The 24,028-nt window shown below is 50.3% G+C and overlaps 1 protein-coding gene across 1 annotated transcript; it reads left to right on the top strand.

Moving 5' to 3' along the window:
* Positions 1-273: 273 nt before the first annotated feature.
* Positions 274-9,827, top strand: Cfap298 (cilia and flagella associated protein 298). Its single transcript, XM_051150242.1, has 7 exons — positions 274-432; positions 4,412-4,579; positions 5,597-5,664; positions 8,420-8,578; positions 8,735-8,866; positions 9,409-9,504; positions 9,686-9,827. The coding sequence occupies exons 1-7, from the start codon at positions 294-296 to the stop codon at positions 9,794-9,796; spliced, it is 873 nt and encodes a 290-aa protein (XP_051006199.1). The 5' UTR covers positions 274-293; the 3' UTR covers positions 9,797-9,827.
* Positions 9,828-24,028: the final 14,201 nt, after the last annotated feature.

Genomic DNA, 24,028 nt, shown 5'->3' with positions numbered 1-24,028 from the left:
CTACTTCCGGTAGCAGTGACCTTGCGTCTAGGGTTCGGGCAGCCCTGTCCAATCGGATAGCCCGTTCTATTGCGCCGCAGCCTTCCCATCCGCAGGGTCTATGTTTGACTGTTGCTCCTGGCAACAACCGTTTTCTATTTCCACCCGGCGGACGCGTGAGCCCGCGTTCCGGGGTTCCGCCTCGGAGCAGCGGTTCGTCTCAGCGTTGTTCCGGCCCGGCTAACCTCGATCCTGCCTACAGGCCTCGTGTTCCCTGCCTCCCGGACGCCTCGGCCGGGCCTTTCGGCGCAGCCATGGTGGTGCTGCACGTGAAGAGAGGCGACGAGAGCCAATTCTTGCTGCAGGCGCCGGGGAGCACCGAGCTGGAGGAGCTCACAGTGCAGGTGACCCGCGTCTACAACGGGCGGCTGAAGGTGCAGCGGCTCTGCTCAGGTGCGAGCGGTGGGATGGGAGGACAGGATGCGGAGGGAATGGCTCGCGGTTGTGAGGATTTGGGAAGATCTGCAGTAGCCTAGGGTGGGGAAGGAGCACCAGGATTAACCCGAGGTGAAAGACCAACAACTGGAGAAGCCAGGCAAGCCTGGGTGAGCAGCGGCAGAGCCAAGTGCGGCCGACCCAGGATTTAAGAGTTCCCGGAAGTGCGAACGAACTGGGTGGAAAGGCTGTAGGAGGGAGCCGAAAGATCCAGAGGAACGGTGGAAATTAGCAAGGGTGAGGGTGGAGTGGTGGCTGCGGGGAAGGGGGCTTACAAAAATGAACGCCCTGTTTTAGACGTTAAGAGTCCCAGCCCTTGAGTCTCCTGGCTTTGAAACTGCCTATCAAAAGTGAGAGACACTGGGAGAGCCTTGGTGGTGTTTTTCCGTCTCCTAGGAAACACGTGTTGGGGTTTTTTTTTTTTTTGTTTTTTTTTTTTTTTTTTCAATTTAGAGGACGCCTTAGAACCTGCTCTTTTTTTTTTTTTTTTTTTTTTTTTTTTTAATTAAACTTAACTGATTTCAAAGCAGGCTCAATATTAAATGACATTTTAAAAATAAAACATTTAGGGGAAAAAAATTGGGTCTTCTTTAACACCCTAAGTCTAAAGTGTGGCGCTGAAATGTAACAGTTGTGTGGGTGAATTTAGAACCAACAGCTATTGGAGAGAGGCTGTGAATATCTCACCCCCTTACACCATTTCTCCTGTAGTATTGTATTGTGGTGAGTCATATACTGTCGTCCCACTATTCCAGGAACACACAGTTCTTAGTGCCGTCCTCACAGGAAGGAAGGCGAGCAGTACAGCAAGGCTTAAAAGGCTGCCGTAGGTTTGAGCACATATGAGACAGGAAAAATATAAAAACCATGCTTTTGAATAGTGAACATGAAGTAGATTGTCTCACTTTTGAGGGATAGTTCTGGCTTAGGTTTCCATTGCTAAGATCAAACACTGACAAAATGCAGCTTGGAGAAAGGATTTATTTCATCACACAGTTGTCAGCCATCATGAGTGGAACTCGTGGCAGGCACTGGAGAATAAACCATGGAGGGATGCTGCTTCCTGGTTTGCTCCTCATGACTCAATTCTTATACCCCCCAGGACCTCTCATCCCACATAATATCACCAGATAGTGCTGTGCCATCCCACAATACTCACTAATTGAGAAAATGCCCTAGCTACAGACTTGCTTACAAGCATTCTGATGTAGACATTTTCTCAGTTGAAGCTCCTTCTTCCTAGATAAGTCTGCGTTCGTGTCAGGTTGACAAAAGCCAACCAAAAACAGTTGCCCCTTGTCAACTTGACACCAACACATTGCTGTTAAACCACAATCCATCCTTTCTTGTTTATTTCCAAGACTTCATTAATATTACTATCTCAATATAAAACACATTCCAGCTTTTAGAAGTTCCCACAGGCTTTCAAACTTAATTTTAAAGATTCAGTCTCACTGGGCAGTGGTGGCGCACGCCTTTAAAATCCCAGGGCTCAGGAAGGAGAGATAGGCAGATCGCTGTGAGTTCGAAACCAGCCTGGTCTACAGAGTGAGTTCCAGGACAGCCAGGAGTATACAAAGGAGCCCTGTCTCCGGGGAGGGGGGGTGGGGAGTTGGGGGGGAGGAGAGTTGTCTCTTTCAAAGTTCAAACCTCTCTATATACCTGGGCGTCTGTAAAATCACAACTCAAGTTAAATACTTTCTTATTCCAAGAGGGAAGACCTACTGCACAGTTGCATCCAAACCAAAGCAAAGCAAAGTCCGAACTGTAAAGCTTGGTGTCAGACACTTGGGACTCCTGACCTAGGCCTCTCTCCTCTGCCGTCCAGAGTCCTCACAGCACATCTCACAGGCTGAGGCTGGCCCCCCTCCACCACTGCTGCTGCCCTTGGTTGTTGCCCCAAATGCCGGACTGTCCACGGACTTCACCTTCACCAGTGGCACCATTGCCTCCAGGCCTCGCACCCTGCCCCATGATGCCAAGTCTCATCCTCTCTCCATGAGCCCTTCAATCCTAGGGTTCCCTAAAACTGAAGCTGCACCCTCAAATAGCTTCTCCTGGCCTCTCTCTCCCTTCTCCGTGACCCCTTCATGCCCTCAAAACTAGTGCACCACATGGGAGATGCGCACGCACTACCAAGTTTGGCTCGGTCCAGCTTATGCTCCCGCTGGACCATTGCTTCTATCTGCTGGTCCTGAGGAAGCATTTCCCAGGAGATTTTTGCCTCAGTGATGTTGGTATTTTCTTATTCACAACTGGTTGACTTCTCAGCTCCAGCAAAGGTTTTGTTTTAGTGGTTCAGGTCTCCTGTTAGTCCCAGCTGATTTCTCGGCTCTGGCTGACCAGAACCATGGTGTTGTTTATTTGTTTTATAGACAGAGTTTCTCTGTGTAGCTTTGGTTCTCCTTGAACTCACTCTGTAGACCACCTGGCCTCAAACTCAGAGATCTGCCTTCCTCTGCCTCCCGAGTGCTGGGATCAAAGGTGTGCAGAGATTCGTTTCTTTGTTTTGGTTTTGGTTTTTGAGACAGGGTTTCTCTGTGTAGCCTTGCCTGTCCTGGACTCGCTTTGTAGACCAGGCTGGCCTTAAACTCACAGGGATCCACCTGCCTCTGCCTCCCGAGTGCTGGAATTAAAGGCATACGCCACCATGCCCGGCTTGCTCTCAACACCTCTTAACTTCAAGCTCCTAGGACAGCTGGTTGTTAACCTCTGAGCACACCGTGGCTTTTCCAGCCCAAAGTTCCAAATACACAATTGTCCCCAAACAATGTGAACAGGTCTGTCATCATTCTCCACAAGCCTGGTACTGATTTCTGTCTACAGTAGCTTTCTACAACTGTGAAGAAGGGGAAACTCACATTGATAGTTGTAGTCCATGAAGGCAAGTCAGAGCAGGAACTGAAGCAGAGACCACAGAGGAGTGCTGCTCACTGGCTTGCTCCTTATGGTTTGCTCAGACTTTTTTCTGTCACCCTAGACCATCTCCCCATGAGTGCTGGGCCGTCCCACATCTATCATTAATCAACATGACCTACAACTTGCCTGGAGCAATCTGAGGGCAGCATTTTCTCACTGGAGGTTCTCCTCTTCTTCGATATGTGTACATTTGTGCCAAGTTGACAAAAACCAACCAGGACAGTTGCCTTAAATCCTTCCCAGTAATTTTATGAAGAGTGTGTGAATGTGTGTGTGTGTGTGTGTGTGTGTGTATGTGTGTGTGTGTGTGTGTATTTTTGTGAGTAAGTTTGTGGTATGTGTGTGTGTGTGTGTGTGTGTGTGTGTGTTAGACTTGGGTGTTGTGTGACCTTGGCTTTTTGAGACAGGAGCTCATTGGCCTGGAGCAAAGCTGGCTCCCCAAGGATCCCCGATCTCTACCTTCGCACACACTTTCCCACCCCCAGTACAAAGGTTTTAGCACTCTACCATGCCTGGCCTTTTTACATGGGCTCTGGGGTTCAAGTCAGTACCTGATGCTTACAGAAAGCACTTTACCAAGTGAGCCTCTGTGTCACATTCCCATAAAGTATTAGCCAGGGCTCTCAGCAAGCCTCAGGTCACAGAGCTGTAAATTAGGACGGCGCGAAGTTTAAGAAAGGTCTTATACCCCTCACAAGGGTACAGGAGTGGGGTATTTGAGAGTGCCCTTGAAAAGTGGTAAAGTGTGTGTACAGGCTTGGTCTCAAAATGAGTGTTAGGTAAATGAGTGCACACAGCGACCTGGGGCTAGACTCCAGGTGATCTGAAGCGCACTGTGCTCCCATTGGCTGAGTCCAGGATTTGCCTAGGAAAAGGCAAGCTCTGCCAAGCGGCTCAGGGTGTGTGAGTAGTAATCTAGTGAGCTAGAGGGGCCATCCCTGAGTCAGGAGCAGGCACTTCTGCCGAGTCTAGTCAGTGATTTCAGTTCAAGACTGTCTGCCCTTCCCTTATCTTTCAGAGATGGAAGAGCTAGCAGAACATGGGGTGTTTCTCCCTCCCAATATGCAAGGGCTCACTGACGAGCAGATTGAAGAGCTGAAATTAAGGGACGAGTGGGGAGAGAAGTGTGTGCCCAGTGGGGGCTCCGCTTTTAAGAAGGACGACATTGGACGGAGGAACGGGCACGGTAACTCCTTCTCTTCTGCCTAGGCAGCTCTTTAGATTAAGAAATGTGGGCCAGGGCCAGCAGGATGCTTCTGCAGGTAGCAGCGCTTGCTCATGAGCCAAATGAGTCTGATCTCCAGAGTCCATGATGGAAGGAGAGCTAACTCTCACAGTCTGCATGTGCCACATGTGCAGCCTGGCACACACATGCCACGTGTGCAGCCTGGCACACACATGCATACCCACACTCATTGCTGCAATTTCATCATTTCTCTACAGCCTTAGAAAATAGTGCACTGTGAAACTCCCATGCTAAAACTCCAATCCAGGATGAGTCAGGCAGAGGACACCTCTCTGCCCCCTTGTTCCTACTGAACTGCCTTATTCATGCAAATTTACCATCTCTGTAGGTCAGAAATAGCTGAGTATGTGCCGTTTTCCCTGGCCTAGTTGTTTAGGTTGTTTTAAGCTTGGAAGTTATGATTTGGTGCTGTATGCCACATCTGGACCGTTGTCAAGTACAATACAGTATTGTAGGTCAAGAGGGCACATATGTGATCCTAGCACTCAGGAGCCTAAGGCAAGAAGACTGGGACATCCAGACCAGCCTACCCTGACTCAGAACAAACACGCATGTGTACGTGTGTACATACATGAAGTTGACATGCAGCCATCCCAGTCACTTACTGCCTGTGTCTGCTTTTGAGCCACTGTGACAGGTTGAATCTCAGGTTGTTGCCTGAGAGGCCTAAAGTGCTTTTAGCATCTGCCCTTGGCTTGGTTTGCTGGCACTGTCCGCTCAGTGACTTCGCTGGCCTGTTTTTGTAACCTTCGCCATGTTGCATAAAGGACACCACAGACCTCTCCCCTAGGCGTGGCGTCTCTGCCTAGTTTCCACATTTCTCTATGTCCCTTGCTTCCACTCCAGACCCAGCACTTCCTTCTCAAGTCCCCTGGCTCAGGCAGGAGAGCTCGAGAGCATCCAGGATTTAGAGGCTGTGTGGCTGACAACTGTCTCCTGTCCTTTTTTATTTTATAGCTCCAAATGAGAAAATGAAGCAGGTTTTAAAGAAGACGATAGAAGAAGCCAAAGCTATAGTGTCCAAGGTCAGCTTCTCAATAGGATGCACTTCTGTCTTCGAAGTGGATGCTCTCAAGGGTGGGCAGCAGTTAGCCGGCAGTCTGCATCTGAGGAGGGGCAGCAGTTAGCCGGCAGTCTGCATCTGAGGAGGGGCAGCAGTTAGCCGGCAGCCTGCATCTGAGGAGGGGCAGCAGTTAGCAGGCAGCTGGCATCCCAGTCCCCTCTTGTCTTCTCCCCACCTCTTTGTTGTTTGTCCTTTCCTTTCTCTGCCTTCCAGTGACAAAGCAAATAAGCATATTTGAGGAGGGCCCTGGCTTTCCCTTCTCATGATGAGGACAGTTATCCAAGTCCTGCCAGTTCCTGCTGAGCAAACAAAGATTTTTACTGTCCTGCATGAGCGTAGGCCCGTGTACAGTGTGTGACTTGGCCCCAGAATGGACTGTTTCTTGTTTTATGAGGGACGTAGGAAGCTCAGCAGAGGGACTTGTGATGTAGCCTATAGATACAGGATTGGGAGAGATGTTTACTACAAAGCATTTATATAAGACCGGTTTCACAGATGCGGGCAGCCAAGGAGAGCGAGCTCCTTGGGTAAAGGTGCTTGCCACCATGCTTGATGACCTGAGTTCAAAAGGTCAGAGTTGGAATTCAGGATGCACCTGGTAGTAAGAGAGAACAGACTCCCACAGATTGTCCTCTTACCCACAATCCCTCTCTATGTGCTGTAACACACACACACTCACACACACATACACACACACACACACACACACACACACGTAAGTTAGCAAATAAATGTAAGAAATCTTTGGTATTTTCACTCATCACATTTATCTGCATGGGCCACAGTCGCTGCCACCCACATGTGCAACACTTGGCATAACTGCCTGTCCTCCCACACTTCTATGTTCACCCCACAAAATGTACTTGTAAACAGTCCCCAAGCTCTTAGCTAACCTTTTTTTTCAATTCATTATATTTGAGAATCTTCCTACATAGCCTAAATAGACCTTGAACTCATGGCAGACCTCCTGCCTCAGCTTCCTGAGTGCTAGAATACAGGCATGCACCCCCATGCAACCCCCGCCCCCAGGCCTTGAGGAGCCCCTGGAAAGTCTCTGCAGAGCCATATTCCCTCTGTTTATCAGACATTTGAGCAGAGACCCTGGTGAGGAGAGGGTCAGCCGTGGTCTCGGAGCCCGTGTCTCAGCGGAGTCTTTATCTTTCCCCAGCTTGGAAACTCGGTTCTAGAATTCACTCCCGCTATCCTCACCCTTCGCTGTGCATGCTATACCTCAGAAAAAGTGTTCATAGAGCCACAGTGTCTGTTAACGGTACATGGACTGTAATCCCGTGTCACCCTCGGAGCTTCCCTGTCATCCATGAGCCTGTATCTGGTCCTGTACCATCTGCCCCTGAAAAGCTTCCTGAGTCTGCCTCCTCTTGCCCCCCCCCCCCCACCCCTCTTGTCTCCTCAGTGGCTTTTTCCACGTCAGTACCAGACACCAAGTCACATCTAATCCCAGCAACCCAGTTGTCACGGACCCCATGCGTCCGGAACCACAGCCTTCAAATCTGCTCAGTTCAGAGGCCCCAAGCAGGGACTACTCAGTGAGCTGGCCACCTTCCACTAGGCCTCGCTCTCAGCATTATTGCTTCCACGGGCCATTCCCCGTGCCCACCGTGACCTGACCTGTTGATGCCAACCCAGGGACAATGAAAAGAAGCTTCTCGTAGACAGTAGAGGGGAAGGAAGGGAAGCGGGCGGTGTGCATAGGATGTGGGGTGAGAACCCAGGCCCCAGACAGCCTGGGCTACACATGAAGATCTGTCTCAGCAACAGATTGGTGTGGCTGGACAGGTGGCTCAGTGATGTAAAGCACTTGCTGCCCAGAGGACCCAGGTCTGACTCCCAGCACCCACGTGGCTCCTCAGAGCATTCTTTAACGCCAGCGGCCCTGTAAGCATCAGGTGCACACACACGGTGCATAAACATGCAACCAGGGTAATACACCATATACACAAATATTTATTTATTTATTTTCTTTCTTTCTTTTGGTTTTCCGAGACAAGGTTTCCCTGTGTAGCTTTGGCTGTCCTGGACTCACTTTGTAGACCAGACTGCCCTCAAACTCACAGCAATGTGCTTGCCTCTGCCTCCCGAGTGCTGGGATTAAAAGTGTGCACCACCATGCCCAGCCCAAATACATCTTTTTAAGAAGTTACAAAGGACATTCTTAGTGCTAGTGATCCTAAGGGCTTTTGCTGTGGCTTCCTAGGGACAAATATTAGCTATATTCTTTATGTGTGTCTTCCTTCTGTTCTCTTAAGACCCTTCTGCCTTATGTCCCTCCAACTCAGTCCATAACCCACTGCAAGACAAGCCCCCAGCGTCATTGCCCCGCCCTGGAAGTTGCCACCCACTCACAGGCTCTGGCTGCCCCTTCCTCTCCCACCTGTCCAGGGCTTCCTCTCCCACCTGTCCAGGGCTGGGCCTGTGCTGAAGCAGCCTGCTTCAATTTCGCCGTTCATTCCCTCTTCCCGACTGTGCTGCTGGGTTTGGGTCTGCCCTGAGCACTGCTGCTCTCCCTGGTGCCACTCACAGTCTAGCCTGGGCCACAGTGTCCTCAGCTCAGCCCTGAAGTGGACAGCAGTCACCTGGAAACCAGCAGCTCTCTGGTTCCTTCTGGGGTGGCCCTGGCAGGGCCTCCAAGGGAATTATATGAGAACCTGCCAGGTGGGTGTTTATTGAATTGATAGTGATGCCTGGTCCACTTTCAGAAACAAGTGGAAGCTGGAGTCTTTGTTACCATGGAGATGGTGAAAGATGCCTTGGACCAGCTTCGAGGTGCAGTAATGATTGTTTATCCCATGGGGCTGCCACCGTATGACCCCATCCGGATGGAATTTGAAAATAAAGAAGATCTGTCAGGAACTCAGGTTTGTGGGGACGTGGGGGCGGGAAGCAAGTGCTAGAATCCTGTCCTGTACCTGAAGAGCCTGCAGCCAGGCTCTGGGTGCTGGGGGTGGGGAGGGGAGGGATGCATGTGGCTTTCCTGTTCAAGCCAGTTCCTGTGGTTGTACAACTGACCCCAGGCAGCACTCGAAGTCATCCAAGAGTCGCAGGCGCAGCTGTGGTGGGCCGCCAAGGAGCTGAGAAGAGCGAAGAAGCTCTCTGACTATGTGGGGAGAAATGAGAAAACCAAAATCATTGTCAAGATCCAGCAGGTGAGTCTGTGTAGTCACCGAAACCTGCGTGTAGCCCTGGTGGCCCAGCTTAAAGGAGGAATTCCCTTTCTGTGCTAGTTCAACTAAACACAGGTCTGCGTGCAAAAATGTTCCTTATAATGAAAAATGTGGCCAAGATAGACGATAGGGCTTTTCAAGCTGTTGGTGTTGTGTACTGAAAACGGTTGGTGGCGTGGGGAGCCATCTTCCTGTGGTGTCTTGGGCTGAGGCGCTCCTGAACCAGTGCTGTGTCATTTGGGGAACAAGGCCAGTCGATTTCTGTCTTCCAAGCAATGGCTCTCAGCGTCCTTCCCTCTACATGTCCCCTCTCCCCCTCCCTGTCCATGCTGGGCTTGTGCTGGGGATGACGTCCCATACAAGTCCAGAGCACTGACCGTACCAATGCCCATGACCCACCATGGCTTAGCATCCTGCCGCCTTCGCTGTTAACAGAGGCAGCTGTAAAACAATCCTGTTACTTTCCCATGTCCCCTGCAAGAAGAGTGTCTCGGCCCCCAGTTGACTCTGCTTTGCCCTTGCAGAAGGGCCAGGGCGCCCCTGCCCGGGAGCCAATCATCAGCAGTGAGGAGCAGAAGCAGTTGATGCTGTTTTACCACAGAAGACAGGAGGAGCTCAAGGTGGCCGTGGGTGGCAGGCAGGGTGGCAGGTGGGGTGGCAGGCCATTGCCAGCTCTAGGGCCTGGAGGGCACCACCACCAGCTGGGTGGGGATGGGACGGCAGGAAGTGAGCCAGATTGTTTCCCCGGTCTGTATGAACCACTTTCCTGAAATGTCCTGAGTAAAACATGTTTATTTCCAGAAATTGGAAGAAAATGACGATGACTCCTGTTTAAACTCACCATGGGCTGACAACACTGCCTTGAAAAGACATTTTCATGGGGTAAAAGATATAAAGTGGCGACCCCGATGAAGCCAGCCACTTGATGAGGCTGTCAGAACCACCAGCCACCTTCCTCGGGAAAAATAACTATAATACTAAAAAAGACTAACCACCTACTATCAAAGATGTGGAGATTTCTATTTTCCTGGTTTCCTTTTAGTTTGAATTTTTAAAATAAGTCATTCACAGTTTTAGAACTTAATAAATACACACTCAGCGGAAAATGTGTGCATTGTTCTCATTTTGGGACAGCTGTGTCACATCTAAGGACTTCTCTGACAGAGTGCCAAAGGTTCATAGATGTCATTGCAGCAGTGCCCTTCTTCCTAGTTCCCTGTTCTCTTGTTTGCATGTGTTGTAAGGGACCTGTTTACTCTGTAGCAATGTGGAACTTGACCATCGTGGCCACTAGAGGCCGCCAGCTGCAGACTTGTCATTGAGATCCGTGGGGGTTGAATTCTGAGTAAGCCCTAAGACACTAGGGCAATGGTTCTCAACCTCTGAGTTGAGCAATCCTTTCACAGGGTCACATATCAGATATCCTGTGTGTCAGATATCTACAGTATGATTCATAACAATAGCAAAATTGCAATTATGAAATAGCAACAAAATAACTGTATGGTTGGGGTCACCATAACATGAGGAACTGTAGTAAAGGGTCACAACATTAGGAAGATTGAGAACCTCTGCGCTGGACAGACAGATCTGACTGTGCTGGTGCCCAAGGTTAAGTTTGGCTCCTGGTTGGTGCCCCCTGGCCTTATCTGCCAGGAGGAGAGGCCACCTGTGGTTCAGTTTGGTGGCCAGCTAGGCTAACCTGGCATCTTGATTCTGTAGTTAACCTCTCAAGTCTAGCAGGTGAGGAAAAGGAGTTCTGATCCTGGTGCGGAGGGGCTGTGTCTGGGGATGGCTGCACCACCTCGGGTGTACCGCCTGTGCTGCGGTATGCGCCCTCAGGACTGTTGGTGCCAGGCTTGGGAGGTGCTTGGCTCAGGGAGCAGCTGCAGGACAGACTGGTTCCCTTTTGAGACTCACTGTTCCCTGAAGCCACCAAAACCCTCCAAACCTGGATCTATCCGCAAATGAAGCTCGCCCAGGCTACTCCCTGCAGCTAGGAGTGCCCTGGAAACACACTTACCCTTGACCTTGGCCTCCAAGATGCTGGCCCAGTTAAGAGGAAATTCTTCATGCACCCTCTGAGGGAAAGGAGCACACTACTGTTCCATGCACTGACTTCCTGTCCTGCTGCTGCCCCTCCCATCTCACTGCCACTCCCACCTGAGCACCCGCGCTCCCCACCACAGCCTGAAAGGAATGAGAGGAGGTTGCCCCCCTGGAACAGGTCCCACCTGCTGAAAGGCAGCATCCCACATCCATGGTGAGAACAAGCCACTTGTTCTCCTGCCTGGCTTAATCCTCAGGAATAAAGCTGGCTGGATGTCCCTGTCCCCACTTGGAAGGAGATGGATGTCCAGGACAGTCCATGGGGCTGAACCCAGAAGCTTTGGCCTCCCGCCCTCTTCTACCCACCGTCACCAAGCTACTCTGGGCAGCTATTCAGAGCTGGCCCCTAACAGGCCGCTCCCTAAAGCCAGATGTAGCTGGCCATGCTTCATGGTGTTGACATTTTGACTGATCAAATTTTGTGAAAACCAAATGTGCATCTATTTCCTCTTACTTTGATTATAATTTTAAGTTTCTCCTTGGAATGTTTCTGCCTTGGATGATGTTTACTCTTAAAGCCTCTAGTTGTATCTGGGGAGGCTGCCTTTGTCCAAGTGTAGTTCATGTGCAGGTTCATCTCAAAATTATGCAGGAGAGTGAGTCAAGGCATGTGATCATAGCAGGATTTTTAGGAACTAGGTCGATGTTGCTAGAAACTGGTATCAGTGCCACCAGGCTTGAGTGCTAGCTGTGGCCCTGCCAGTAACACTTGCCTTGAGTAAGCAGCAGAACTCACCACCCACAGCCTTGCTTCTCATTCTGAAGGAAGAAGAATCAGTAACTGTGGGGTTGCCAGAAGCCTGCCGCCCTCCTCAAGCGGGGGGGGGGGGGGGGGTCCTCCCTTTTCTTTTCTTTTTTTTTTTTTTGTTTGTTTGTTTGTTTGTTTGTTTTTTGGGTTTTTTGGGGGGGTTGGTTTTTAGAGACAGGGTTTCTCTGTGTAGCTTTGGCTGTCCTGGACTCCCTTTGTAGACCAGGTTGGCTTCGAACTCACAGCGATCCACCTGCCTCCGCCTCCCGAGTGCTGGGATTAAAGGTGTGCACCACCACTCCCAGCCCCTTGTGTTCCTTTTCGATCGAACACATCTTTGGGTTACAACAAAAAGAAGCAAAGTAGCTAATACGTGCACCAGCTGGCTGTGGCATGTCCTTTGACACAACTTGACTATTTCTCTGTGATCAAGAACACTAGCAATACCATTCTATACCGCTTAAAATACTTTAAACCATTCAACTGCCAGCATCTAGCCAGGGTTCTGTCACAGGATCACCTTGTGCATTGGTCACTGTGCTGCAGGGAATGTGCCATTAAACACAACTTAATTATCCAGGCAGTGGTGGCGCACGACTTTAATCCCAGCACTTGGGAGGCAGAGGCCTGTGGATCTCTGTGAGTTCAAGGCCAGCCTGGTCTACAGAGCGAGTTCCAGAACAGCTAGAGCTGTTACACAGAGAAAGCCTGTCTCGGAAAAACAAAAACACAATTAATTGCAGTTAAGTGCCACTTGCTTAGGGTAGTGTAGCCTTGAGTCTTGGCCCTCTCACTCATCATCCAGAGCCTGAGTGAGCAGACACTCTTTCAGGGAAGGTGACACTGGGTTCCAGGACCCCTCTCCATGTGGCAGAGGGTTCAGGCAGAATTAACACTTCCTAGTGCCCCTGGCACCTGCAACTCCAATTCCAAGGAGGTCTGACACCTCTGTTCTGCAGGGGCATGTGCACATATGAACTACACACACACACACACACACACACACACACACACACACACACTTTAAAATTGTCAAAGTATTTGAAATGATTTCTTCATATTTTCTAATACCTAGAATACATAAGTAATGTCAGAAACTCCAGCAGTCATCATGAGCTTGGATCAGACCTAGGTGAAAAACAAGGCAACATGTAGTCTGCAATAGGAGCAGAAGAGCCTGGGTCTGTGGCACCATGAGCCACTATACTTAGGGCCACCTTTATTCAACCTACCTGGACCAGCAGGCAGCCCATCTTCCTCTCACCATGCTGTGAGTACATAGCAAGGCCACAGAGAAAAACCAGATAGGAACAGATAGAGTTGTGTAGAGTTCTAGAAAACAACGATGTGACGTTGCGCTCAAGCATTGAGAGGCCTAAGGATGCTTCAGGAGTTCTGCTGTCCGGAAGTGGAGCCTCTTCACAGCACCACACTGTCAGATTGACAGCTGGGAGCGTTCATCACTCCAGGATCGGTTGGTTTCTCATCTGACAGTTCTGATATAATAAGTCACTCACTACTCTGAAGCGCCGTCCAAAACCATGCACACCAAAAGAAGAGACAGCGCCTGAGTTCTTTTCTGTTGGTGTGATGAAATGCCCTGACAAGCACAACTTAAGGGAGAAAGAGCGTATTGTGGCTCAATTCCAGTTTACAGTCCATCATGTGCGGAGGTCAAGGCAGCAGGAGCTTAAAGCAGCTGGTCACGTTACATCCCCAACCAGAGAAAGAGCAATCAGTGTAGACACTACTGCTCAGCCAGCTCCCTCCAGTGTGAACAGCTCAGAATCTCCTACCTAGGGGATGGTGCCACCCTCAGGGGCTGGGTCTTCCTGCCTTAATATACACGATCAGGATAATCCTCCGGGATGTTCTCAGAAGCCCACCTGTCAGGTGATTTTAGATTTTGTTACATTGACAACACTGACCATCACAGACTAGGATTATATAGCTCAGAGGTAGAGCACTTGGCTAGCATGTGCAATGTCCCAAAGCTGGACAAGATTAGACAAGGGAGTAGTATCCAAAATAATTTTAAAAAAAAAAACCCTTTTAAGACATTTATTCAGGTGGAAATAACATTTACTAGATGAATACTTAAGTGAAACTTTCTAAGCTAGATCCTCCTTCCTCAAAGACCTTGACAGAGTAAAAAGCCAATGAGAGGAAGAAAGCCTTGTTTACAGAGCTCTGGCAAAACCCCCTTTGTGAGGAGCAGGTGGTGTTGTCTCCATGACAATGGCAAGGGCCGGAATTTGAAGGCGTTGATGGACCCCTCTCACGCACATGAGAGTGCACAACATGATGTGCATTCACCTCCTAAGCCTGGGAGCACGGGGCGGGGCTGACAGGGAGCGTCTATAGAACACTGCACTGACTGGATGAGGACACTGGGACCCTTCGGCCTGGTTCCTGTGGACTGTCTCGGGAAGAGCCACAGTGTGAGAAGGTGGGAGCGGATGGAATGGATCTTTCCAGTGCCCCGGTAGTCAGCCATCCTGACAGGGTCTGGCGAGACAGGAGGCCTTACCGCCAGCACACCCCTCCTTGATCTCTCTAGGCTCACGTTCCTAGAACACCGAACACGTCAGCCTGACAGACCGTCTTCAGCTGTCCAAGCACAGAAAAGGGCATTATCCTCGCTGACAAGGTGTATTTCACATCTCACACTTGACTTTCAAGACCTTGAATGAATTTTGCTGAAATAAATGTTCACCGTTGGGTTTAGTCCAAGTGTGTGAGGTTTTGGTTCCAACCGTGTTCTTTCTTTCTTTCTTTTAAAAGAATATTAAGAGTGACTGAAAAGAGGGATTTAGAATGAATGGCATTATTCACTATGTCTTATAAAATAGAAGGGGTAAATGCTATAATATTTCTTAGGGTAATGGATCTAAGGAAAATGAGATTTAGAGCCCAGGGCTATTTATTGCAATGTGACGTCAATGTCCTTGTGGGTCTCACTGTTTAAGCCTGAGCAGGCAGAAGGAGGTAAGAATCGGGGTGACCACCTACTCTGGATTTCCCAGGACTGGCGCCCAGTCTCGGCACTTCAGGGCCTAGGTTGTGGCAAAGACCCCTGCCTCAGTGAGCCGTGAGGTCCAGTCACCTTAGTGGGGTGATGACAGTTGTGAAAACTACTCCCCAAGTCCCACAAACCAGCCAGGGCAAGAAGGCCACATTTTCTAGTAGCTGGTCTCACATGGTGTCTACACCATGTTCTGGATAAAATCCCGACTGCAGGGGTGTCAGAGGGCTCGAGAGATGGAGGGCGCCCCTTTCCCACCCTGGTTCTAAGCTCACCAGAGACATGACCAGTCACCTTCAGCACTGAGACAGATGCAGTCAACACCATGTCTGAGCTGGGTGACCCAGGGAGCCTTGGGCAGCTCCAGCCGGCTGTGGCCACTCGTCCAGCGGAAGCCCCCACAGCCGTACATGGGTCATTGCTCTCTGCTCTGCAACCATGGATGTGTCTGCATGTTTCAAGTTTCTACCACCCTGACTTTCGTGCTATGGTGGTAACCGAGAACTGTGAGCTAACCAACCCCTTTCTCTAAGTTGCTTTGTTTTTAGATCACAGCAACAGAAATGAAACCAAATCGTCTTCTAAGGTCAGTTCCCAGATGGACAAGGATCTTCATTCCCACTTGTTTCCCCTGTCCTGGAACTTCAGGGCCTCAGAGACGTCACTGGAGTTCACAGTCCCTGGAGGAGCCACTTGGGACAGAAAAGGATTCCCAAGGTTTATGGTATGGTGGATGACCACAGGGCTCCCCACTAGCTCTCCCAGTGGGAGTCAGAGGGGCAGGGCGAGGGTGGCAGATGGTAAGATGGTGCTTTGGGCCAGACACCCCACTGCGAGATAGGCCCACATAATGAGCAGGTGGTACTGAGCTCCTGGAAGGCCACGTCGGAGCCAGGCAGGGCTCTCAGGTGCTATTCATTGGGCACCCCAGGGCTAATGCTGAAGATATGGGTCCACAGGACCCATACCCCAAATGTTCATCTCAGCATCTTTGTGTATGAAATGACATACCAACTTGGTTCCAAACTTGTATGTCTTCAGCGTCCAGCAGGTGACCTGGCTTCTGCATGCTGTGGCCGGCCCAACGGCTGCTTGCTTCTGGAGGAAAACAGATGGACCTCAAGATCAAAGGTCTCATTTCTCTCAGGAATGGCTAGAGTGTTTTAGGAAGAGGCCTTTGTGCTAGGCCGGGGTGTAGAAAGAGTTTTCCATGGAGTGTTACAGTTTACCTCTTTTAGAATGAAATTGCTGGTATCAGATGGTGGTAGAGCTGGCACAAGCCTGCAATGATACCAAAGTGTCAGAGCCCTTTGTCAAGCTGCTGTGCTAAGGGGGACACAGGATTCGGTGGACACCTGAAACCAACCCGAAGGCAGGCCCAGCGGATGCTTCCCTGGCGGGTCAGCACTGAGCTAGAGGCAGCAGTGATGGAACAGGCTTCAGCAGCTGCTAAGGCAGCTTCACCATCGCTGCCCTGACTGCCCCAAATGTCCAGCAGCAATTCTTACCCCAAATAAATGGAGTCTCAGATGGTCATGGTGGGGGAATGGCGTGAGGTGGCAAGCCAACCAACAGCCTTTATTTTCATGAATCAGGGATTTGTAACCCTTGGGCCGGCCTGTCCTAGGTTTTAAGTGGGGGGGGGGGGGAGTGCTGGGAGAGAGCCATTAATCTAAGAACTAGCTCACCGGTGGGGTTAGTATTCACCAGATTTAGTACATGAGTCCCAAGTATTAGGCATGAAAAATAAAAATAAAAAATTGATAGGAAACATGGCCCCGGGTATGCAGTGGCTCCAAGAACAGGTGGTAAGTGAAGAATTAGCTGTGGTTGGGGCTGAAGTGGCAGCGCAGTAAAGTACTTGCCACGTGTGGTTAAGGCTCAGCTCCCCTCTCCGATGATGATGATGGTGATGATGATGATGATAAAGGCAGACATAGTGGTGTGCACCTTTGATCCAGGAGACAGAGACAAGCAGATCTCTGAGTTCAAGACCAGCCAGACCTACACAGTAAGAGCATGTCTTGAAAGACAGGGGCTAGTGAGATGGATATGCTGTAAAGGGCACCTACTGCTCTTCCAGAGGTCCTGTGTTTGGTCCCTAGCACCCACAAGGCGGCTCACAGCCATCTGTAGCTGCTGTTCCAGGCCTTTAACATCCTCTTCTGACTTTAATGAGCACTGGGCATGCATGTGATACATGGACATACATGCAGGGAAAATGTGTGTGTGTACATGTATACATACACACACACACACACACACACACAAACCTTTTTTAAATTAAAGTCACCTTTAGGTACACTAGATTCAAGCACTTTTGCAAACATGCTGAGCATATGCACACAGACACAGTCAGCCTCTCTCTCTCTCTCTCTCTCTTTCTCTCTCTCTCTCTCTCTCTCTCTCTCTCTCTCTCTCTCTCTCTCTCTCTCGCGCGCGCACACACACACACACACACACACACACACACACACACACACACACACACACACACATTCACTCAGCTATGCCAAGTTCAACTGCCAGAATTTATCACATTGCCTCTACAGTAGCTTGGGGTGGGCAGCGCAGGGCTCCACAGAATGGCATAGGTCCTGCCTTGGGGACCTTGTAAGAAGCTCCCATACCCTCTGTTTCTGAGGAAACTGTGTAACTGTTGAAAGATATTTATGAAAAACCACAAAACATCGCTTAAAAGTCACTGGAAATTTCCCGAAGGGTGTGTATAGTAAATGGAAAAACATTTCCAAGAAAAAAACCAAAAAGCAAAAAATTAGTGATTTCAGTAGGAACTGGGTCAGCCTGGGCCACTGGTGACGTTCTCCTGACTGTTGGCTCTCAGCTCTCTATGACCGGAGCTGTACCCTGGGCAGCAGCAACCAGGATGAAGGTTCCTTCTCCTCCAGGCCCCATTTCTAGGGCTATAGTTTCAGCCTGTTAAGGGCAGGCAGCTGGAAATCCATGTAGCCCCAAGCCATAGAAACTCTACGTTGGATGAGCATGGGCTGAGAGACCAGGACTCTCCCCGACCCGTGCACATGCCCCAGGCTTTGGGCTGAGTTCCTGAGGCCTCCTTCATCCTTGGGCAAACTCCCTTGGGGGCCCAGCTTGCAAATAGGAAGAGAGAAAGGACTATGGCTTTTAACCCCAACACTCCTCCAGGACGGTGCCATTGGGAGATGTGTCCTCTCTGCTCCTGGGCACTGGAGAGACACTCGACTCTGAGACAGAGGCTGCCCCACCCTGCTGGTTCTGCTGAAGTGGGGGAGGGGGCTGACTTCATTTGGAATGGAGCCTGGCAAAGCGTATGCTTTGGGGCACCCATGAACCATGACGATGGAATAATGAAGCAACTCCAAGCTACTCACTCGCAGCAACAAGTGGGACTGTAGACTCGTCAGAACTCTGAGAGAATCATGGGAAGAGCCCCTAAGAAACTATCCATCCCCAAGGGGCAGAAACCTGTGCCCTGGCCCCAGGCTGCACCCACTCAGCAGCTATCCCATAATGGTCATGATCTGTGTATTATTTCACAGCCTCTACAACTACCTCCTGTAAAGGCGCCACACAATGCATCTTTGTCATTTTTTATTCCCAATTCATCTTCAGTAAAAAAAAAAAAAAAAAATTATCTCACGGTCAGTGAGATGGCTTAGCGTTACTCACTTGACAATCCCTAGAACACACTCGTGGAAAGAAAGAACTGACCTCTGCAAGTTAACCTCTGACCTCTACTTGCACACCATGGCACATGGGCACATACACACAAAATAAATGAATTAAGTAAAAAGGAGAAAAAGGAGAAGTTATTTCTGTGTGCACGCTGGGTGACAGAAAGGAGACTCGAGAGGAAAATTGGTTGGCTCATGTGACTCCCCCGCAGCTGACCAGCAACCACCTGACTTTCTCAGGGTCCAGCAGCACTGGGTCAGAGGTCAAGTTCTAAGGAAGTCTGAGAGCTTAGAGCAGGGAGGCAACTCAACGGGTTTGTAAATTCTTCATAGATCCATTAACACATTTTCTCTCGTGCTCATTGTTAGCACAGGGCGAGCATTTTCCTTTCTCGATCAGTGAGGTAATTGTCATTTGTTCATACTTGCCCCCTAATTGGGCTCCCTCCCTTCCGCAGAAAGGACATGAGTCCTTTCCAGGTCAGACCCGTGCTTAGTCATCTGAACACAGGTCCCCTTCCACCTCCCTTCGTCTTCCCTGAGCTGGGCTCTGTCTTTGAGATGATAGGAAATGACAAGTTCTAGTTTTCTTTTATTGAAAGCACTCGGTTCGTGGAGGCAGGAGCTCAGAACAGAGAACGTCTAGTGAATTCCTGGGTCCAATGTCATGGGAAGTGACCAGCTTTCCTTTCTTTGTTCTGCCCAGTCTAAGCTCATGATATCACGGGCAGTTCCCTTAAAAGCAGGAAGACACTGTTTCTACCCCCCAAGATAAGCTCTCAATTGGATTTTCTGCTGAAGCAGAAATGAATGCAATTAGGCTGTGAGCAACCTTCAAGAAAAGACTGGGGACTTTTGAAAGCAGGGCTCTGCTGGCAAGAATTTGTCAGGCCCAGGACACGCTTTGCAAAGGTGGGCCTAATTGTAGCCTCACACACAGGATTCATGCTGCGATACCTCACTAAGGATGTCAAGTTTAGTTTCCCCAACAGAACTGAGCTGTGATTTGGCAATTTCCAGGCTGTCAAGATTAAACAAATAGTGAGTGGAAATCTTCATTATTATCATTAATTATTAAATAACACTCAAGGGCAGGTGTGGTGGTGCTTGCTTATGTCACAGCACATCAGAAGCTAAGGCAGGGGGATTACAAGTTCTAGAGGAGCATGAACCACACAGAGTGACACTGTCCCAAAAACCTGAAACAAGAAACAGCTATTGTACATGTGGATGGGGACGGTGCCATGTTTAGAATGGGCTAGAGGTGTCTCTTTCAGTGTCACATCTTCACAGTGCAAACATGGGAAATCCTTTCCTCTAGGCGCGCGCCCTCCTGTTCCCAGCTTGTCTGTCCCAGCAGGTTATATTTCACATGGGATTGAGATAGTCTACTGTTTGACCGTGTGCCCGGCTTACTTCCTAAAGTTAGGGGCACTAGCCAAGCAGCAGGACTACTGTGCCTGCTCATTCCCCACCCCTACCCCCACCCACACCCACACCCACACCCCTCCCACCCCCACCCACACCCTCCACCCCCTTACCCCCATCCCACCCACACCCACACCCTCCACCCCCTCACCCCCACCCCACCCACACCCCCACCCTCCACCCCCTTCACCCCATCACCACCCCACCCCACCCACACCCCCACCCCCACCCCCCCCCACCCCCACCCACACCCCCACCCTCCACCCCCTCCCACCCACACCCACACCCTCCACCCCCCCTCACCCCCTCACCCACACCCCACCCACACCCCCACCCGCCACCCCCTCCCACCCACACCCCTCCCGCCCACACCCCCCTCACCCCCCTCCCACCCACACCCACACCCTCCACCCCCTCACCCCCTCACCCCCACCCCACCCCTTACTCAGGATACTATACTTTTGTCTCTTTCTCCTTCTTTAGTGCCGGGCTTTCTGGGACACTCTGGACTTTCTCATTCTTTTTCTACTGAGTGATTTCACCCAGCCTCAGCTTCTGCCATGTGTTGTTTGCCAGCAAGTGATTCTCTCTTCCTCCTCTCCATCTTCCTCCTCCGAACAGCAGATGAGATTTACAGCTTGCCTGCCCTGTGGTTTTTCTTTTAAACTCAGTAAAATTCTCCTCAAGCTTTATATAAACAAATAAATAAATAATCAGAGATTGATATCTGAGGCCAAGGTTACCTTCTACTCTGGGTCTTTACTTTTTTTTTCTTTTTCTTTTTTTTTTCTTTTTTGAGACAGGGTTTCTCTGTGTAGCGTTGGCTGTTCTGGAACTCTCTTTGGAGGCCAGGCTGGCCTCAAATTCACGGAGATACACCTGGCTCTGCTTCCCAAGTGCTGGGATTAAAGGCGTGCACCACCATGCCTGGCTCCCAATATTCTTTCACCTCCAGAAGAAGGTGAGTTTCTCTGGCCTGTCCTTGAGGTCTCATAGTTTTTCACAGTCTTCTCAGGGGATACAGGAAGAGAGGTGACAACAGCAGACATGACCCAGAAATGTTGGTTGCAGCAGATGCCACAGGATAAGTCATGCTGCAAAGTAGAGACAAGCTTCAGGGAGTGTGTGGCTGGGACAGGAGAGGGGACCCAAGGCCCTGAGGCCAGGACTCTGGGGAAGGAGTTTCCAGGAAGGTGAGCCTGTAACACCCCCATGCAGAGGCCTCAGGGTCACAAGATGGGCCAGGTGGCATCATAGCCAGGATGGTAAGCTTCTGTCATCATCGTTGTCAACATCACAAACCACCACCACAGAGCTACAGAGAGATTGAGCCCGGTGCCTCACAGTGGCAGGCAAGTGCTCTGCTACTGAACTACCCCTGAGACCTACTCATGGGCTAAACACCAGACTCAATGTGGGCATCACAGACTTCCATTGCCAACACCAGTGCTTAGCCATGCTTCTTGCATTTTCTCCAGGAAGCCTGGCATTTAAAATCTCCAGATTTTTAGTTAACTTCCAAGTTTCTTATGATGAGTATGGGGCTCTTTGCTTGCCTGCATTGCAGAGGTGACTTGGGTTGCTCCTGGGATGCACGTGGTGTTTAGGATTTCATCTCCAAGGTTATGGTACAGTCCTAGGGTGGAGTTGGTCCAACTCTAGTCATTGGGCTTACAATGAGCATCATATGTTCAAGTGGCCATGGCTCTGGGTTGTAACTACCTTGCCAAACTTGGGTTTGGCCTCTGAAGTCCATTTGTGGCAAATTTTACAGTGGACTCGGCCACAGAATCCGAGGCCGCTCAGACCTGAACACTTGCCTCCAGGTTCTGCAGACAAAGCTGTTCCTCCTCCTCAAACTCCTGCTCACATTCTTTCCCTTGTGGCTTGCGCTGCTGTGCACTCTCTGCCTTCCCTCCTGTAGCATAAGTGGCTCATCTCAAACCATGTAGGTTGTTGCTCTCTCAGGAGGAATCTGTTGCTGAGGACAAAAGCCCAGCCTACCTCAGCCCCTCTTGTGTACAGAAATGTCTTTGTTTTCAAGATCATCGGGAGTAGATACAATTGCAAAAGAGGAAATTGAGCACAGCTGGGTCACTCAACACCAACCTACAAGCAACTCAGAGCGATAGCTAGGTCAGAGAGACCCAGGGGTCAAAGAAACACAGTGCCTAGGGCCAGGGGCAGAATCAGGTCCAGTCTAGTTGATGTCAGTTTTTCAGGGATCTGGCAGGAGGAGCAAGGAATGGGATGAAAGGGCCAAAGCAGCCATATATTTTTTACATTTTAAAATTTTTATTTTTATTTTTTAAGTCCCAGTAGATAAGGCAGCTTGCTAGAAGCAGCATCAGGAAGCTTCCAGTCCTGAGAGAAGCAGATAAAAGGCTCCCTGCTGTGGTTTGAACATGGTTGCTTTCTCAAATTTCATGTGTTGAAGAACTGGTTCCTAATGTAACCACGATGAGAGATAGTGGAGACCCTTAATAAGCAACTGTAAGCCGGGCGTGGCAGTGCATGCTTGTAATCCCAGCACTTGGGGAGGCAGAGGCAGGCTGATCTCTGAGTTCGAAGCCAGCCTGGTCTACAAAGTGAATCCAGGACAGCCAGGGCTGTTACACAGAGAAACCTGTCTCAAAAGACAAAACAAAAAAGAAGGAAGAGGAGGAGGAAGAGGAGGAGGAGGAGGAGGAGGAGGAGGAGGAAGAAGAAGAAGAAGAAGAAGAAGAAGAAGAAGAAGAAGAAGAAGAAGAAGAAAGCTGTAACCGGACTTTTGGCTACTTTATAGAATTCTTTTTCCTCTCTTCACCACCCCTATCCCTCCCCAACATTCAGTAGGAGAGAAAGAGGTTTCTGCTGATTACAGGCATCAAGCTCCTTGGGGCAAGTTTGATCTTCATAGTCAGGATATCTTCAACCAGGAAAACAGCAGCAGCAGGAGGAGCAGCAGCAGGAGGAGGAGGAGCAGCAGGAGGAGGAGGAGCAGCAGGAGGATGAACAGCAGGAGCAACAGCAGCAGCAGGAGGAGCAGCAGCAACAGCAGGAAGAGCAGCAGCAGCAGCAGGAGGAGCAGGAGCAGCAATAGGAGGAGGAGGAGCAGCAGGAGGAGCAGGAGCAGCAGCAACAGAAGGAGGAGCAGCACCAGGAGCAGGAGCAGCAGGAGGAGCAGAAGGAGCAGCAGCAACAGCAGGAAGAGCAGCAGCAGCAGAAGGAGGAGCAGCAGCAGGAGGAGCAGGAGCAGCAGGAGGAGCAGGAGCAGCAGCAACAGAAGGAGGAGCAGCACCAGGAGCAGGAGCAGCAGGAGGAGCAGAAGGAGCAGCAGCAGCAGGAACAACAGCAGCAGGAGGCATGTGCAAACCTCCTGGCAGAACTTTTTGCAGCCCCACTGCTTGGGAATGGCAGGGACTCCTCTGCCAGAGACACGCACACAGGGTCATGATGGGCGGGTGGCAGGCAGCCCTTGCCTTCTCTGAGCTCCCTGGGTATACCTCCATGCAGGAATTCCCTCTGTGGCCCCACAGTCTGGCCCAGCAGTCAGCCATCCAAGTGCACTTTGTCATTTTTCTCCTGGGTTTGGTGCTCATTCAAACACAGGTTCAGAAGGACCCACGAGGCCCCGAGAAGAAAGGAGACTCTTCTGGAGGGTGTACCCCAACAATGTATTGCACGTGCAGAGCTAGAGATTGAGCCGTGGCTCAGCAGGCCTGGTATGTAGCCGCCCTAAAGGGACAGGGAGGAGTACGTACACAGGCCCTCCCTCTCTCTCTCTCTCTCTCTCTCTCTCTCTCTCTCTCTCTCTCTCTCTCTCTCTCTCCCTCCCTCTCTCTCTCTCTCTCTCTCTCTCTCCCTCTTTCTCTTTCTTTCTCCCTCTCTCTCCCTCTCCCTCTCCCCCTCCCCCTCCCGTGTGTGTGTGTGTGTGTGTGTGTGTGTGTGTGTGTGTGTAAGAGAGATAGGTAGATGATAAAGAACGCATATATGTAGGGAGGGAGGGAGGTGTGCTGGGGGAGGCAGAGACTCAGGGAAGGCCTTCATGGAATTCTTTGTGACCAATGTCAGCATGGGCAAAGCTTTCTCTAGCTGGTAAAGGGAACTCAGGACCATCTCTCTCATATTAACCATTATTCAAGAACTCCTCTCCCCACACACAAACACACAGGCTTGCCTAC

Source organism: Acomys russatus, chromosome 8, assembly GCF_903995435.1.
Source record: "Acomys russatus chromosome 8, mAcoRus1.1, whole genome shotgun sequence".
Lineage (NCBI taxonomy): Eukaryota > Metazoa > Chordata > Mammalia > Rodentia > Muridae > Acomys > Acomys russatus.
This window is presented reverse-complemented; position numbering and strand designations above follow the sequence as displayed.

Bases quoted from the DNA above. Each gene is read 5' to 3' on its own strand.
- Cfap298 (XM_051150242.1), top strand. From the start codon at position 294: ATGGTGGTGCTGCACGTGAAGAGAGGCGACGAGAGCCAATTCTTGCTG. The intron at 8,867-9,408 runs GTGAGTCTGTGT...TTGCCCTTGCAG, and splicing joins TCATTGTCAAGATCCAGCAG to AAGGGCCAGGGCGCCCCTGC. The intron at 9,505-9,685 runs GTGGCCGTGGGT...GTTTATTTCCAG, and splicing joins GAAGACAGGAGGAGCTCAAG to AAATTGGAAGAAAATGACGA.